Below are 17414 nucleotides of genomic sequence, written 5' to 3'. Positions count from 1 at the left end.
CCCCCCCCCTTACCTTTCCAGTTAAAGACACCATCAGCAACAGAGGATAAGCCACTTCCCCTAATCTCCGATAGCCCTGCAGAAAGCCCTGCGTGGCACAGGCAGGATGACTTGTCCAGGAGGTCTATCAATAATTGCATAGGTAAGAAGGCGCACAGCAACTGGTGGGTTTTTTGTTTGACTCCTGGATTTTTCTGTTCTACTTCCCTCTGATTCTGGACAGGAGTAGTGTACAGTCTTGCTCAAGAGAATGAAGGTCTGGGAAAACTTAGTCTAAGAAACTGCATACAATAACACTGACCATGACTCAGGATGTCAAATGAATAGCAGTGACGTATGTATCCCCTGTGGTACACCTCACAGGGCGCTGATGCTCAGAGAGCGTGACTCGGTGGGTTTGAGGAAGCACTGTCAAATGGGACAAGTCGATCTTTAAGGACATTTGAATTTCAGTCCTCTGGTGGAATCCTACATCTTTTAAGTACAGCCTTACAAGTTAGTTTCGATCATACTTAATCTCGGCACTACTAGTTCTGTGGAGATCTTAATTCGGGACTTGCATTTCTCATGACACCGATGATCCCACTGCTGTAATAGGTAGGAAGGTGTCAGAAGAAATTCTAAAGAGAGGAAGTTCGTTCATGTTGTTTGGTAAGAAGCAACTTTTGTTACCAGGTTTGTTCTTGCCACAGTTTTGCAGCTTTTGAACCGAATGTGGTATTTTGAGGATTAATCACCTGTCTGGTCAGAAGACCACTGTGGGTAAACTTGTGATTGCTCTAAGGCTGCACTTTAGTGTTTGTGATTTATGTACTACAGAGCTAGCAGCTGGCTTGCTTGCATTCCTGAGGTATGCACAGCCTGTGTCCACTTACAGTTTGCTTGGTTTCTAAATAAAGATTTCTTAAGAGAATTCATGCAGAATTCAACCAGGGTTTGAAAGGCAGATGGATAGCTTTGGCATGCTAACATTCCTAGGGCAAAAGTTCTGCTCTGTAACACCTCTGCTTTGTTAGTAAGATCATGCAGGTGTAATTGAAGGTTAAAGGTGGCAATTGAAACAGTAGTTTGAATGAGAATAGAGCTCAGCAGTTTCCCAAGGCTGCACTGGTTACATCCTGCTAACAGGCTTATTTTTAACTCTGAAGCAAACAGGTATTTTGACTCTCAGGGAGATTGATCTAAGTTGGAAGGCAGCAAATTTTATTGTCATTTTTCGCAGTGGAGCTTATGCTAGAATGAAGCATGTCTTTAAATGTGGTACATTCCTTTTTCTTTTCAGACCACTCAGTACACCTAAGCAGTCTTTGTAACCTCTCAGTTAAGAGGCAAACCACAGGCAGAAATACCAAGGAAAGTTCAGCATTTTCAGTTCTTCCAAGTTGTGGGGACATACAAGCAGGTGGCGGGTTGAGACACAGTCAAGTTACCCTGACAAACTGCTGAGTATCCGGTGGATCAGGGCGCGGGCTTCAGTCTGGGAGGTCCGTGGGATAATTCCACGGCAGATACTGCTGAGAAGTATTGATTAGCAGCAGGAGCTGTACACGGGACTAGTCTGATTGCTACTGGAACAGCCTTGCTAGTAGCTAGTATTCACAGCCTAACACCAATGTCCTTTAATTATTTTTGGATGAGAAAAGTTCTTTTTTATTTATTGGAGAGATCTGAGTGGTTGTTTACACCTGTGAAGAAAACCAGCATGTGCATTGCTGTGATAGTGTCTGATAAAATACTGCCACAGGAACTTACTGAAACAGCTTCGTAAACAGGTTGGTTTTAGTTAAACACGGACTACTCCTGTCTTCGTACAACAAAATCCAGGAGAGGCTCATGTTCTGGTGTTGAAAATATTGTCTCTAATGTGTTAACATCCTTTCCAAGGGAAACTTCTTTTATAATTTGTTAGCCTGACTAGTCTTTCACCAGGCAGCACATTTGATTAATAGACTTAAGACTTTCTTACTTTAAGGCTTTGTAGGACAACTTAGTGGATCTTTCTTTGATCCTTTTCTGTCATCTCAGTCTCCGAAGGTTCCACAGGATTTAGCAGAATATTAGATTTCAAGTGCTTGATGTTAATCACATAACCCTCTGCACTCTGGGCATGGCAAAAATACTTCCAGCTGTGAGGCACAGATGGTCTGGACCTGTGGATGTAGGAGTCGACTGCTGTCCAGAGAAGCTGCCTCCCCATCTCCTGCAGTCTGAAGCTAGCACTAAAGAATCCAACAGAAGGAGAAAAACACAAATGACAGCGTGTATTCAGAGAACTAATGGAAGCTCTCTCAGTATGGTGTCCTGATGGTCTGATGCTCAGAAACATACGCCTGAGATTTAAATCATGTTGTAAAATGAGAATTATTTTTTAAGTCCATACAGAAAAGAGCTGCCTGTCTGTGCTTCGGGCCTGATCTGGCTCCCACTGACTTCAGTGGTGCAGTTTCAAGCCCTTCTACTCAAATCCTTTCATTTTTCTCTTGACTGAGCAAAAATGCAATTGACGGTCTCAGCAGGCATCTGAGCAAGCTGGGAGGAACGGTGGATTGTTTCTAGTACAGAATACAAGGGGGTTTTTGGTTCATTGAAGTTTTTTTGAAAGCCCATAAAGTAGTAATGAAAAAGAAGCATCCTCCTTTGTGTATAATTTCTTCCTTAGAGCACAACCTTGTGTAATGTTGAAGAGGCAGAGGATTCTCACTTCAAGATATAAATGCTTTAACTGCTTTTTAAAAGCAGTTCCAGAGCCTGGCGTTGCAGAAGCTTGAAAGTGTCTGTGCCAGAACAGAAAATACTTTCTCCTGCAAAGATGAAAGGAAGAACCCTGAACACTTGGGCGGGGTTTCACACCTCCAAGCGTGGTTGTCTTGTTCTTTTTTCTGGTAACAATAGATTTATCTGTTGCAGGTTCCATGGATGAGGTTTTGGCTTCTCTAAAACGCGGTGAAGTTCGTCTTCGCAAAGTGGAACAGCCAAACCCGTATGCTTCTGCAAAAGACAACATCCTCTCTGCCATACGGCAAGGAGTTAAACTAAGGAAGGTGAATCGAGATACAAAGAAATGTGTCAGTGAAGGATCCACTAACGAGCTAGAGAGAAGTATTAAGGCAGCCATCCAGAGAATTAAGAAAGTGTCTGCTGATTCTGAAGAGGAGAACAACGATCAGAATAATGGTGAATGGGACAGCTAACCAATTCAGAGCAGCAGACTTACTGACTGGAACAGAGTGCGTGTCTCATTTTACGTGGTGTAGAAGACTGTCCCTTTCCAAATGAAAGAACGGTGTGATTGTGTGTGATCTCATAGTCCAAAATGTCTTGCGAAGTAAAAGAATCCTGCTGATTTTCTGTAGGAGCTGCAGATTCTTATTTTTGCATGAGAAATCATATTCCAAGTTATGCTTGCATTCATAGGTATTTCTGGCTCAACCATGTTGAGGTTTCACCACATCTGAAGACGGCTAAAAAGGTGGATTGAAACGTGTTACTCACAGGAATACACAGCGGGAAATGCTATCTCAACAAAGTTTAAGAATGAAAAACTAACTGAAAATCAGTTTTGCCGGGTAAAAGTAGAACCGAATGTGTGGTGATAGAGGCAGACCGGAAAACTTCGCATCATCTGGAATCTCTCATTCCTACCTCCATCGTCAAGAAAAATGTAACATTTTGTCTGTCTGATACAGCTCAGTCTCAAGTAACAATGTGGCTGCTTCATTTATCATTATGTTATAAAGTGTGCATTTATGAAAAGGCGTGATAATACTGACCGGGAAAATTAGTATCAAGTTTGAAATAAACACTACTGTAGTAACTACTGCAAAGTTTACTTTTTAGCTGGAAGCTTAAATATAGAGAATTTTTAGATGCTAAATGTTTTTCATACATCTACATTTACAATGAACTGCTGGCATGAAAGAAAGAGCCAAAATATTGTATAGAATATTTTCTGGGATCTAGCCTTGTAAAACAGAGCTGCATTTCTCCACTGAGAACATCGAGATGTGTTTGTAGCTACGCTCATGAATTCAGATTACCTGATTGATAGCCTTGTAAATGGCAGATATGTGCATTGTGCCTGGAATCTGACTACTTACAAATTCAGCTACCTTCAATTTAAAGACCATTTCTATTTTGGGTAATCAGTGACAAAATTATTCAAAGTTTCTGTTGGAGTTTGTACTGACCCTTAATAAAAATGTATCCTGACAGAAGTAGCGGGTTCGGTGTGCTGTCATTTTAGGATACTGCTGTGACGTCAGCGTTACTCATGCTCTGGTTCTTGACAGCAAGTGGCAGCCATAGAGCAGCCGTGCTCCCTCTCTAATGGTGTACGTAAATGCCCTTGTTTTCTCATATACTTACGAATTGTAACCTGGTCACAGAAGTGCAAATACAGTGTTTTAATTCCCTGGTTTACTGTAGAGCAGCAGGTCTGTATAATCAGTACAGTAAATATGTCTGCAACAGTCTCCATGCGCAAAGCAGAAGCAGCAGCTGGGGGTTCGTGTTTTACTGTTTCAGCACCTACTGCTATTTGGAAGTTGGAAAATACCCGACCTTTTTTTTCTTCTACTGCCACCAAATGAAACAGAGACAAAAGCAGCAGCAGCACAGGTCAGTTGTTACTCAACGCTTCTGACACGATGTCTGCAAGAGGGGAGCTGGCGGGCACATGCCACAGTGCGCCCTCACGGCCCTGAGTGCCCCCGAGCTCCACCTGGGTCCAAGTTCATGCTGATCTGGGCGGAGCCGGGGAGAATTGATTGCACATTCAGACTTCAGCATCCCGGATGCTGAATGCTTCCCACAGACTGGAACGGCAGGCAAAATCTGGTCCTTTGAGAGTGGAGATCTCTTCTTCAGGGATTCCTTGGGCAGAGGGGGTGCGTGGCCGGCGGCAGGGAGCAGCGTGGGGAGGGGGCTGGTGCTGGGGCCGAGAGCGTCCCCCTCACGTGCTGTGCCCTTTAATGGTGCGGTTATTTAAAGGGGAGCAAAAGGGCGCAGAGGCTCAGCTGCCTTCCTGCGGCTCATACCTCCTGCCAAATGGCAGCTCAGAGTCCAGGGCAGAGCCCTTTGCCATTTTATTACCAGGGCTGAATTCTTGGCTACGGTGCTGGGAAGTTAAATGCAGCAGTTTATCCAGAGAATAAGCGAGTTGCAATTTCTCCACCAAATCTTACAGCTTTTGTGTGTTTAACAGCAGCGATTTCAGGCAGGAGAGGCCATCTGAGTAACAGTGACGCTGGACAGTGATTTCTCCCACCTAGAGTTTTCTTCTGCAACTGTACCTGAAGCTCAGCCAGGGACAGAGCTCACAGAGCTCTCTACAGCCCAGGCTGAAAACGTCCTTAGAACCAACTTAGGCGCAGTATGAACCCACCTGTGTTCTGAAGCTCTTTCGTGTGCAGTATGGCCAACAGACCGGCTCTGTGGAAAATGTGCCCCAGCAGATTTCTGTTTGGGGTCCCGCCTGAGCCCATGGGTGCAGGTTCTGGCAAAGGCAGCTACTGAGCACCGATGCTCATCATCAGAACCATGACCAGGGAAACCACCAAAAGCACCATCATTAGCCTAAAGAAGGGAAGGCGAGAGAACAGTTTTCAAATACCTGAGAGGCTGCTGCAGAGAGGAGGGGACTAATTTGGTCTGTGTGTTCACAGGGCAGTAACGGGCTTAAATTAGAGCTGGAAAGATTCAGGTTAGTGGTAGAAAAACTTTTGTGACAAACAAACAGTGAGAGCAGGGAGGTGCAGAGACAGATTGCCCTGGAAGGTGGTGGAGCTTCTGTCACCGGGTATCTTTAAAAGCAGGTTAGACAAACACACCCCGAGGTGCTGCTGGTCTTGCTGACGTGCTGCAGCAGGGCGAGCTTTGCAGCCTGTGGCCAGCCAACACATGTGAGCTCGTCTCTTACCGCTTGAGGTTCAGTTCGCTCCACGGACAGAAGCTACGGCTCATTTTCTGAGAGATGCCCAAATGTAAGAAGACTGAAAAATACCTTACCAAATCACCTGAGATTTTTCTTCAGGCTCTCCATGACTACGACCTTTCCTGTGCCACCAGCACTGTGCCTTGGAGGGAATGGTGGGTAGGAAATGGCCCCAGCGACCCGAGGCCGATGTACTGCGGGTTGATGGGACACTCAAGAGATGTCATCTGCAAGTCTCCAGAGGAGCAGGGCCTTAATCTGGGTTTGAGCTCAGGTTTCAGCAGGCACCTGCCCACTTCAGCGTGCCCTGGCAGATGCCGGTGCTATGCGGTCAGCAACATGCAAGGGCTGATGGACAAAATGGGAGAAACTGGAGCAGCATTTGGTATTTTGATGACCAGCTCTACCAGACTAGATTAGATTAATATTAACCTGCAAAACTGCTGTGACAGCTTTTTGACATTTAATACCCTTCTTAAATTATCTCTCTCATCCTAGGCTAGTAAATGACTCCCTTGGTGGGAGCAGTCTGCCCTGACTGCTCAGCTGCAGAAATCGATTTGTTTAAACTGAAAAAATATAGATCTGGCTGGCTTTAAAGAGTTAATAATGCACAGGTTTGCTGGAAAGCAGTCAACTGCTGTGGCTTGTGAGCTCTCTAACTATGATGCGGGCAGTACAGCCAGCAGCTGTCAGTATTTTTAGGGAGGTTTAGTTAACATAGTCAAAGATGACTTAGTCTCACTAAAAGAATTTCACTTTGAAATCCTGGTGCTTTGATCACAGCAAGAGGTGCATCGCGGCAGCGTTACCTGGTACAGGGAGCGCCGTGGCTCTAGCTGGTAATGCCAGTGCAGCTATGGATTTATCAGCATGTGTCTTGACGTGCCACTTTTCAGGCCTTACGAAGCTCCTCCTGACTAACTAACTAAACCCACAGGTCAGCACACAGCGTTCAGGCATAAGCTGGACACTGCCTTTTTCCTGCAAAATGGTATTGAATCAAGCAAAGCGAGGGAGTGCGAACAGCCAGACTGAGCTTACAGGAGCTTGAGCAAGTGTGTCACTGTCATGCACATTCAAAGAGCCTCTTCAAACTACTACTGTGTGGAAATTGATGCTGATTTCTATAATACACTTGCACAAAAATCCTGTCATCCCCTATGGGCTTCTCAGCAACAGGCGACAACTCACCGCATCAACAGGTCATGGTATTACTGCTCTTTGCACAGGGATGGGGAATGTGCCTGGAGCTGGGAGGTGCCTGGTCCCCCCCAACAGTGTGTGGGAACTGCAGGCGTGTCTACATACAGAGAACTATAAACATGCTATAAAAGTGCTTACCCTAAAGTCAAACTGTGTTAAAAATGCCAAAGCCATCTCAAGTCTGTATGTTCCATGGCCTCGCTGGCTGGTTTCTAAGATGCACGGCTGGAAGATGCTGGTGTGCTGCAGAAGCAGCCTGCATGCCTCTGTGAGCCACAGCGTGCCTGAAGGATGCAGACATTTACCTTTCTCTGCCTTTCTGCAAAAACTCAATTAAAATATCACTTCTACTCCCTGCTTTCATCTCCCAAACTAAAAAAACAAACAAACAAACAAAGAGATGCATATACACCAGGACACCAGGAGCCGGAGGATCAGTATGAAGGAAGGCATTCATCAGGACTAATGAAAAGCTGGGAAATTCTTTCTTTTTCAGCCCTCTTACAGAGAAAAGGTTGGTAGATAAGAAAGTGCACCCTTTGGAGAAAAGGAGATTTAAGGCTACAGATGCCCTGACTGACTTGAAAAGCGTGGGTTTAATTCCATACTATTTAATTCTGTTTGCCTCTGAGAGACGTCTGTGCACTACCTGCCATAACAGGGTGATAGTGGTAGGAGAGAGGGACGCGGCGTTTCGATTAAACCCGTGGCAATGGTAACACGTGAATGGTAGCGGAGGCACATTTTAATAAATGCCACAGCAAATCTTGGCAGCAAAAGCATCTCAGGACAATATGTGAATGAGTCCCTGGGAGAAACATACACTCAAAACTGCTCCAGAATATGGCATTTTTTCCTGGCAAAAAGGTGCGTGATTCTCATTCTCAGCATGTCATGCGAAGCTGAAAGCAAGGAGCAGCACAATTAACTCCATGCTCAGGTAGCAGGGACATTAACAGCTCAGCTACTTGTGAAAATGCTTTGTATAACAAGCTGTCTTTAGCATGCCATTGCTCTAGCAGTAAGAACGAGACACAAACTGCTCCAAATATATATTTAGCAAAACATTTTCCACGAGATCTCCTTTCTGCCCCAGATCCCCAGCAAAGCACCGAGGACGGGGCAAAGAGCAGCACCCCTGGGCAGCTGGTTGCGGGTAAATGGGATTGTGTGGCTGCAGGCAGGGCCAGACCTGAACAAGGGTGTCCAGATGGGCAGGGAGCACATGCACCACCCTGACCCACAGCGCCATACAGCACTGCCCTGTGAGCAGCCGAAGGGTGAGCAGGCTGGGGCAATGTTGTCCAGGCTGCACCTCGGGGAAGGAACTCAGTGTCCCAGTCTCCCTCTCAATGGGAAACTGGGTTTACCCCAACCCGAGCTGGTTAATCACTCTCAGTGTCATGAAGGCATTTGCAGCTCCCTTCTATCCCAAGGCGGCAGCCTAACCACCATCCCATGGGAGCCTCTGCAGAACCAAAAGGTATGTCTCTGAGAACCAGCAGCAGGCTCTGCTCCACCCACGGTTTCCATCCTCTTCTCACCAAGAAGGGGCTGAACGGCAGCCAGCTCTGACGCCAGCAGCTTGATCCACGCGTCTTGGAACCATGGCAGTGGGCAGTGCAGACACCGGAGGGTGACGAAGTGAATCTGTCCCACTCCTGGAGATGTTCTCGAATCACTATTCATTAGCGAGTGAGTCACTACCCTTCCCACGGTCTCTTCCTGCGAAGCAGAAGAGACAGTGAAATAGGATGAAGCGCCTACGCTTCCCTGAGCCTACATGGCGAGCTCGGCTCCATCCCCTCCCTCCTGAGCCAGCAGGCCCGCTGTTCTGCAATAAAAATACCGAGCAGCGTGCAGGAGTGTGCAGGGACACAGGGTGGTGAAGCATCTTGTCTGTTGTGCCAAAAGGAGCACTTTGCACGAGTAAACGCGCCGGGAAGCAGCTGCTGCGGGGAAAAGCGCTGCACGCCGAGGAGCCACAGCCTCTGTGAGTGTGCGTGTGTCACTCCTGTGCCCTCCCGGCATTGCCCACCGGTGCCTCTGCCTGCTCCCCTAAGGGCAGGGTCTCCTCGTGCTAGACCCAGTGGCTGGCTCTGCGGACCAGCCTCCATCCCTGCGGGATGACTGCCAGCAACAGCAGCGGCTTTCCCCAGGGCGATGGGAATGGCAGTCTAGCAGGGCTGCAGTCATCCGTGTTTCTGCAACGAGCTTTAAACGGGCAAGAAGGCATCTGGACCGGGGTGACGCAGGCTTCTCGTGACAAGCAATGCTCTCCCATGACACAGGTCTGCCGAGCCCGCCAGGCTCCCCTGCAGTCACCTAGGGACTCGTTTCTAAAGAGGGGATAACTGTCATCAGCAATGCTTTACCCAGAAAGCAGAAAAAATAAAATCCATTACAGCAACCATATCTGAAGAAAATCATCCAGAGCTTGTTCGAAACCCTCTGCGGGTCAGAGGTTTCACCTTCTGTCTCCAGTACCCAGTTACAACAGACAGAAGCAGGGCAGCTGATGCCTGCCAAGGGGTGCTGCATCTTGCCTTACGGAGAGACCAGCATACTGACCCTGGGCTTTCATCTGAGCTAATAATGTATACAAAATGTTAACCCCCACGATTTAGAAGAGCTAGGTTGCAGTGCCATGCCCCTGTGCTTCTTTTCCTTCTTGTGTTTCAAACAGCATTCATGTGTCTCATCCCTGTCCTAAAGCCATTCCCTTCCCACTGAACTGACTGTGCTGATGACAGCAGGACCTCCACGGCGTAAGGAGAAAAAGTGCATCACGGCAGTTTCTCATGTTTCAGAGCCAGGGATTATCATTATAAATGCACTGAACACTGCTATAGACAAGTGGGATTTGAAACACATAAATACTTCGTTTCTTTCCTGGTTTCTTTCTTTGCTCTCCAGGGAACTCCAGGATCTCATTTTGCATCATTCATCTCCAGGCAAACGAAACAGTGCAAACCTGCATCCCCAGAAAAATCAAAGTCATTGTTAATGGTAGCAATGAAATAAATGGCAAAAGACTAAAAGAAAATAGCTTTGGAAACTGATACACTTCAGTGTGACATGATAATGCAGAAAGGTTGCCTGTGCTGGTATTATTCATAATTCCCTGAATGTCTGAATTCCCTCCAGCCAGCATACATTAAACGCAATCCAGGGCATATGCAACAAATCATACTCAATGATGGAATGCTGGGAGAAAAGCAAGAGCTCAATCTCTCCTGATTACAGCAGCCACAGATTTCTTTTTCACAGACTGCCAGGACTAATGCATGAAGAGGACATGAAAGGAAAACTAAAATACTCAAATAAACGTGCTTCATGTACTGATAGCTGTATCATCTGCTCATATATTTGACTAATTAAATGCAAATTGTTGTGAAGAAATGTTGTTCAGGGTATTTAAGCCCTCACTCAGACTGCAGCATCCAGCCATGTGTGGAATCATGGTCCCAGAAAGCTGCATGGGGGGGTAGTGCTGGGATCCTGGCTACAAACCACCACTGCACACCAACACAGGGATATACAGCTTTATGAAGAGATGCATTTTTATGGTGGAGAACAGCTGGTCCTCAAAGCTCTGCTCGAGCACGATTGGTTCAGTAGAATATTTCTAACTAACTGCTGTGCCTGCCGTGCGTGGGGTACCAGCCTTAGAGCCAGAAGCTTCCCCCCATACTGGCAGTCAAAATTTTCTTATTTTCAACCCAAGCAAATGCCTGCAATTTTTCAGCTAGAGATCATTTCAGACAGTGCTTCTGAGGAGATCTCCTGGTTCTGAAAAGTTATTGAAATATATTAAGGCCCGAAGTGAATTTTGTAGCGTGGAGATCTGAGTGAGCGCTTTGCAGGCAGAGGTCAGAGTTACGTACCGCTCAGCTGGGATGATCTGTCAAATGTGCCCAGCAATGCGTTATTGCAGTAAGAGCAGAGAGGTTTGCCTTGCAAAGGTTACCCAAGCTTTTACATTTCACCAGGTCTCAGATCTTCACAGGCTGGGACAGCTACCGCAACGCATGTTAAAATGGAAAGTCGTGTTGCGCGTTACCGGCACCGCCTCTGCAGAGCTGCTTTATGAGTCTCCGGACGGCCATTTGTGGTGCAGCTGGCTGGAATCAAACCCGGCAGGGCACCTGGCAGGGTATTGTTTTCACCATTCTGAAGGATGGTTGGACTTTGCTGCAGTCGGTTCAGTGGCCGAAGCACAGCTGCACCACCGCTGCAGGTCAGTCTGCGCTGCAGCCACTGCACGGCTTTACCTCTCCAGCTGCCGCTGCTGTATTTTTATACCTGACGCATACATCGCGTTTTTTCACAGGAGAAGGTGAGCCCGTTACGTGTTGGGCTCACTGATGCTGCTGTTCTGCTCTGGTTGGTAATGCTGACTGAGTACTTACTTAACATCATAAAAAATCATTAAAATAATTTACAAGCTTTTGGCTACTTTTTTGGAAATGACCAGAAATAAAAGAACACGTAGGCACACTCCTGTGCGTATAATAAATGGCCAAGTCTTCCAGGCAGCAGGAGACAGAGAATAACATATAATTAACACATCCTCTTTTCTTCCCTTGTTGGTGCAGACATGCCTTCAGACAAAAAATGCGAAACGCTAAAGGCATTTGGAGCACATGGGACAGAACAATGTTGAATTTTGTGTGATTTCAGCCCCATCACGTGTTACACAGGTTACACACAGAGCAAGTCTGCTCCTGCTCAGGGATCTCCCCCACTACGCTGCTTTTGCACAGGCCTTCCCTGGGGCGGCATGGTGGGGGGGTTTCCTCCCAAAGGAACCAGCTTTTCCTATGCTATGGAAGGAATACAGGCTAACCAAAAGGCTGTTACAGGGTTGTTCACCCGCTTAGGTGTCAGACATTAAACTTCATCTCACGTTTTCATCAGACACCCCAAGGTGATGGTCCCAGCATCATGCAGCTAGGGAAAACACTGTTCAGAGGGTAACTGCAGAAGTTCAAACCCCATCAAGGAGGTTCCCCGAGCTTTCTGATACGAGTCCAGTTGAACATGAATATTAAGGGATCACAGACAGGCAGCAGCAGATTTCCCTGCTGGCGGCATCCCTCAGCACAGCTCCAGACCAGGCTGTTCCTTTCGGAAATGCTGGTCACCGTGTGACGAACAGCCGGTGAGGCACAGCCCTTCACACAGACCAAATACATCCTGGATTTAATGAGGCGATTAGTCTAGAGGCATGTCTGACGTGCCTGTACCAAACACCATGCATGTCTGGAGAGGGGGCTGAGGCTGTTAAATGGAAATGCGGGATCGTCAGCTCGCTCAGTGACAGGAGAATGAGGCTTGTTTCTGAGAACTGTGGGTGATGGGATGCACGCTCAGGTACTTCTATTATACTAAGCCTTACAATTATGCAAATCCAAATAGATGAATGCTTTTTTTTTGCTAAGAATGAGAGACCGTTATTTGTATTTTACTAGAGTTTATATAAGCTGCTTTTATAGCTACTGGTTATTCAGGGACTGCCAGAATTTGCTGAGCTGCTTGTCAGAGCTATTGATGGCTCCTGGGAGAAGGTCAGGGCAGACGTGTTTCCCGCTCACCCCAAAGCTGACATTTGCAGCCTTGTAGCCCAGGCTAACAAAGGCACGATGAGCCTCAGCCATTTAAGTCTCCAAACACTCTTATTTCCTTCGGGGAAGCCTGGTTTGGTGGAACGACAGCAAACCCTGCGTCTGTACGATGAATGCAACGATGCTGAGAGCACCACTACGTCCTGGCTGTAGATGGAATTCAGCATTATCCCCTCGCAGGGACGCGCTGTTGAGTGTGAACTGTGTTGCTGGACACCAGCAGAGACCTTGGGAAACTGCCTTTTCTGAGAGTGCCCCCACTAACGGCTCTATGCTGATGCAGGAGATCGGTGTCAAAACATCTCTGATTTAACACAGAGGGGAACTTCTGAGACCTGGGCCAGCTCCTCCAGAGAAAACACCAGTTCTAGCTGCCATCATGGACTGCTACATTAGTTACAGGAATCACAGGAGGCTTTTCCGTCCCGAGCATCCCCCAAACTGGTGACAAAAGCCTTCTCCTAGTGACAAGCCTTTCTCAGCATGCAGTGAGCCCAAAATTTCATGCCAAAATATTTCTAGGTGCTACTTTTCCAGCTGAGTTATGTATGTACCTGCCCCAGTCCTGCACTCCCCTCTGGATGGGCTAACAGTATAAAATAAAGCAGGACAAACTGAAAAAGCGTTATAAAGATTGTTTACGGCACTATTCCATATGTATAAACCAAACCCACATTCTTCGCACAAAAGCATTACCCTGAGTTCAGATCTGCAGCCACAAGGATGTTCATTTGCCAAAGTCAATGAAGACAGTGAGACAAGAGATTTTACTTAAACTATATATTTTTACATAAAACAACTTTATGTTACAATAAAATCAGATAAAAATCACAAAGTTATATAAGTTCATAAAGAAAAAAATCAAGTTTTCCTTTTATATATATAAAACCCAGCATTTACTGCTACTAGAAGTCTAAGTGTTAACATTGACTGTCTATGGTCAACTTGGAAAAAAAAAAGAAAAGAAAAAAGAAGAGGAAGGTACTTTTTCACAGCAGACAAAATGACGAGGGAAGAGATGTTTTTACAATGATCCAACTGTAGTAAACACTTCAGTTTTCTTTAAACCGTATACTAAATATAATAAATCCAAATAAAAATATACATTTAGAGCACTGCAGTGTTTTCCCACAGTTGTTGTATATCAACAAATTGTCAGTCATTCACTAAACTTTACTCGAAACAGTAAAAACAGGGTGTATGTTTATCTTTAGTACTAAAATCTCATAATAATCTAAATATTTTGGTATAGCAGACCACACTAAAACACTCTCAGAACTTTCAACTACAAGGGATATATTTATGTTAAAAACGATGTGCTTTGTTTGTCATTCATGACGAGTTTCATAGAATGTCATGTTCATGATCACTATTAGGCAGTTAAATGAAAACATCTAAATGCTGCAAAATACTCTTTTATTGACCACAGATCCCTCTTCACATACCCAAGTTAATCAACGTACCACAAACTTAGAAGCTCAGTTCACAAATCTTACATTATCAGTATTTTTAGCTAGTATATGGCTAAAATAATTATTGCTGACCAGTGTTCAAACCAAACCAAACCAAACCAAACCAAACCAAAACACAACAGCAGACAGATTTTTTTCTCAAGTGCCTTTCTCGTATGTATCACTATCAGGTAACTAAATGACCAGAAAGGGAAAAGAAATCTATCTCAAACCGTGCATATAAAATTTTTGGAGGTATAGGCACCTTCATCTGAAGACTGTATGTTTAGGTTATCTGTTTTAAAAAAAGAAAAAACAAAAAGAGCTAAGACAAAACACAGTAGAAACAGGTTAGACATCCAACAGCCCCCAGGGAAGCGAACGAAGCCCTCCCCGCCAGGGCCGGCTCTGCCGGCAGCCTGCAGGAGAGCCCTTGTTCGGGGCTTCACCACATTCATCACTCACCCCCTGACTCTGAATTTCACTTCGGGGACCTTACTGTCTATTGCAGAGAACGGTATTTAAGACATACAAACTTCGTGTGACTGTCCAGTTTACATTCCAACGCTGAGCCTAAAGCACTGCTGAGCTCCCAGCGGTGCAAGGCTCCGGGTGGGGTATCCCCAGCCAGGCTGTGTTGGCCAGCTGGGGCTCTCCGTCAGGCAGCATGTCTGGATCAAACGTCTCGTGGCTACGTATTGCTTTGCTTGACACACAGGTGCTTGTTGAACCGTGGAAAGAAAAATTACCTTAGGGTAGCTCCGTGGCCACTCCAGACCCTGCTAGCCCAGCCTGGGAGTCCTCGCTGCCTCGCAGCCCCCAAAAGCTGAACCTGCCCGTCTGCAAAGTCTCTGGTACTGCTGAGCCCACGCAGGGTGGCAACAGCTTTTCCTAGTTTCGACTGAAAGTGTCTGACCATAGACCAGCACCGTTGCTGCAGTGCTCTCAGGCTGCTCAGCTGTGTGTGTGCGGACATTCATCTTCCATCCTTCACATTGCCACGTTTGTGATATGCTGAAGACTTCTTGATACTTACAGGCTTGACAAGCCCAGAACTGCGTGGACAACAGCAGGTGAGCTGATGGATCAGCACAGCCATCCTAGACCTTTGGCACATCCACAGCTTGTGGGCAGAGCACATCTTTCACCAAAGCTTCTGCTGAAACGATCCTCAAAATTAGCTGCAGCTGCTGATTCCCCCTTACTGCCCTTCCCTGCAGGTTCAGCACCAGTCATGCACTAAGCCGAGCGGGCGTTTCACTCTGATAGTGGTTTTATCTCTGTTAATCCATAGGCACAGGAAGACAGCACTCTATTCCTTACAAGCCGTTGATGCTTTGAAGGGTTTTGCAGAGTTAACTATTCAGAAGAGCCTAATGAAGAGCAGGGTCTTGTAGCTGAGAAACTCCCACCAGTACGAGGTGGTGGCAGTAACAGGGAATTTTCCTTCAGTCATTTATGAAGCAGCAAAAGGTGGCAAGAAATTAATAAAGGAGAAAATGAATGCTTGGGGAAAAACAAGGAACAGTGTGGAGAAGAGTGCGGAAGCCTACGGACAATATGTGCCACGCTGAGCGGAAGCCACGGGCTCCCCGTGCCCAGCGAACCACCAAGCAAACACAGGACAAGTGCGGGGCGAGCACCTGCCTTAACACCACAAATGCTTTTGCCGATGCTCTCTGAAAGCGATGGCAGTGGCAGGGACAGCAGGAGGAACAGCAGGATCCCTTCCTGCTCTTCTTACTTCATTCAGCAGCTTTAAAAAGCGTTCATCCTAAACTGCTCACATAAAAATAAAATCCAGTACTTGTCTAGAAAAATGGCATTGTCTAAACAACATTTGCTTTCTGGGCACAGGTGCACCCAGTGTCAAATTGTTTTCAAAAAGAGGATCTTTTGAACACCAGGATGTAGAAAGTAAGAGGTGGCACCGAATTTCTTAACAGAGAAGTTTACCTTCAGTGAGCTCGCTTAGTAAAGGAGACACCAATTAGATGTAGAGAGAACACCACTGGGAAGTACCAGTTTTGCTGAAAAAGCACTTTTAGGTCAAACAAAACTGCTTGTGAAGTTTAGTCACAAGCAGCAAATAAAGATTCAGCCAAATAGGAAAAAAGCAAAAGGTTAACCTATTTTATTTTGAGATCTGAAACAGTGTTTCAGTTCTTCAGTTAGAAATAATTTACTCCACAGATGAGGCTAAGGTCAGTTTCCAGAATGTGAAATAACGTATCTAATGGAACATTCTTTCCCCTTGAAAATAATTATCTCCATGTATTTTTATGTCACCGAGTATATTTAGGTATGTGCTAATACAAAGTAGACACATTTATTTCTCATTTTGGCCATCAAAAAAAAAAAAACCCAAACCCTACCATTATTCAGCAGCTCTAACACCAGCTCAAAGGAGCATCTCACTGGAGAGCCCAGAAAGCAGTAAGACACTCTAACCCAGTGTCACAAGAGGCCAGCACAGCTTTTTTTCCCAGAGCCGCCAGCTTGTCGATGCCACCAGGGCCGGACCAGCAGGATGGGCAGCATGGCCGGACCCTCAGCCGTGTGACAGGCAGGTATCGGCATGGGAAGCGCCAAGCACAAGAGATTTATTCATGAAAGACCACGTAACTGAGGTAGGATAGATCCTGCCAGCAGCTACTTAGAGGGAGAAAGGAAACTCCGGACCACCCAAGGTGAGCTACAACCTTGTACAAAGACACCTCCACCAGGCTCCATGGAAATGGAGCGGTGACCTCCTTCACTGCTGGTGGAATGGGGAAAGCAGGGCTTGCCCAGCGCTGTCTTTTAATAACAAATAAATAAAACGAAGCTCTGCAGACCCTCTCTTGGACAGGAACGAGCATTTCTTGGCCCTGGCAGCATTTGGGGCTGTACCTAAGCAGGTGGCTGCCAGCTGAGCTCAGGGTCCCCAACACACACAAAAGGAGGAAAAAATGCATCCGTAGGCCAGCGTGGGCATGGCTGGGCACCCCGGTGCTCCTGCCGGGAGGGAGAAGGCATTTTGGTGGTGGGACGAGTCCCTGAGGAGCAGCGTGGGGCTCATAGCTTGGCATGCAGGGGGTATTGCTGGGCCACCACAGAGCATCAAGGAGTAAGCAATGACACCGATGGATCTCACCCAGCAGGCGCATGGGGCTCCAGCCCTCAGGCAGGGATGGGGCCAGGCCAGGGAGAGGAGAT

The 17414-nt window shown here is 46.4% G+C and overlaps 1 protein-coding gene across 1 annotated transcript in view; it reads left to right on the top strand.

Annotated features, from left to right (window-relative positions):
- WHAMM (WAS protein homolog associated with actin, golgi membranes and microtubules) overlaps positions 1 to 3230 on the top strand; it is a 9684-nt gene extending 6454 nt beyond the window's left edge. The window contains exons 10-11 of the mRNA XM_010132333.1: positions 1 to 142; positions 2908 to 3230. The exon at positions 1 to 142 is cut by the window's left edge and continues 37 nt beyond it. Of these exons, the coding sequence (XP_010130635.1) occupies positions 1 to 142; positions 2908 to 3191 (426 nt within the window). The 3' untranslated portion in view covers positions 3192 to 3230. The remainder of the gene's footprint in view (positions 143 to 2907) is intronic.
- Positions 3231 to 17414: the final 14184 nt, after the last annotated feature.

This window comes from Buceros rhinoceros, unplaced genomic scaffold (assembly GCF_000710305.1).
Source record: "Buceros rhinoceros silvestris isolate BGI_N320 unplaced genomic scaffold, ASM71030v1 scaffold1623, whole genome shotgun sequence".
Classification (NCBI taxonomy): domain Eukaryota; kingdom Metazoa; phylum Chordata; class Aves; order Bucerotiformes; family Bucerotidae; genus Buceros; species Buceros rhinoceros.
Note: the sequence above shows the minus strand (reverse complement) of the source record. Positions and strands in the feature narration are given on the sequence as shown.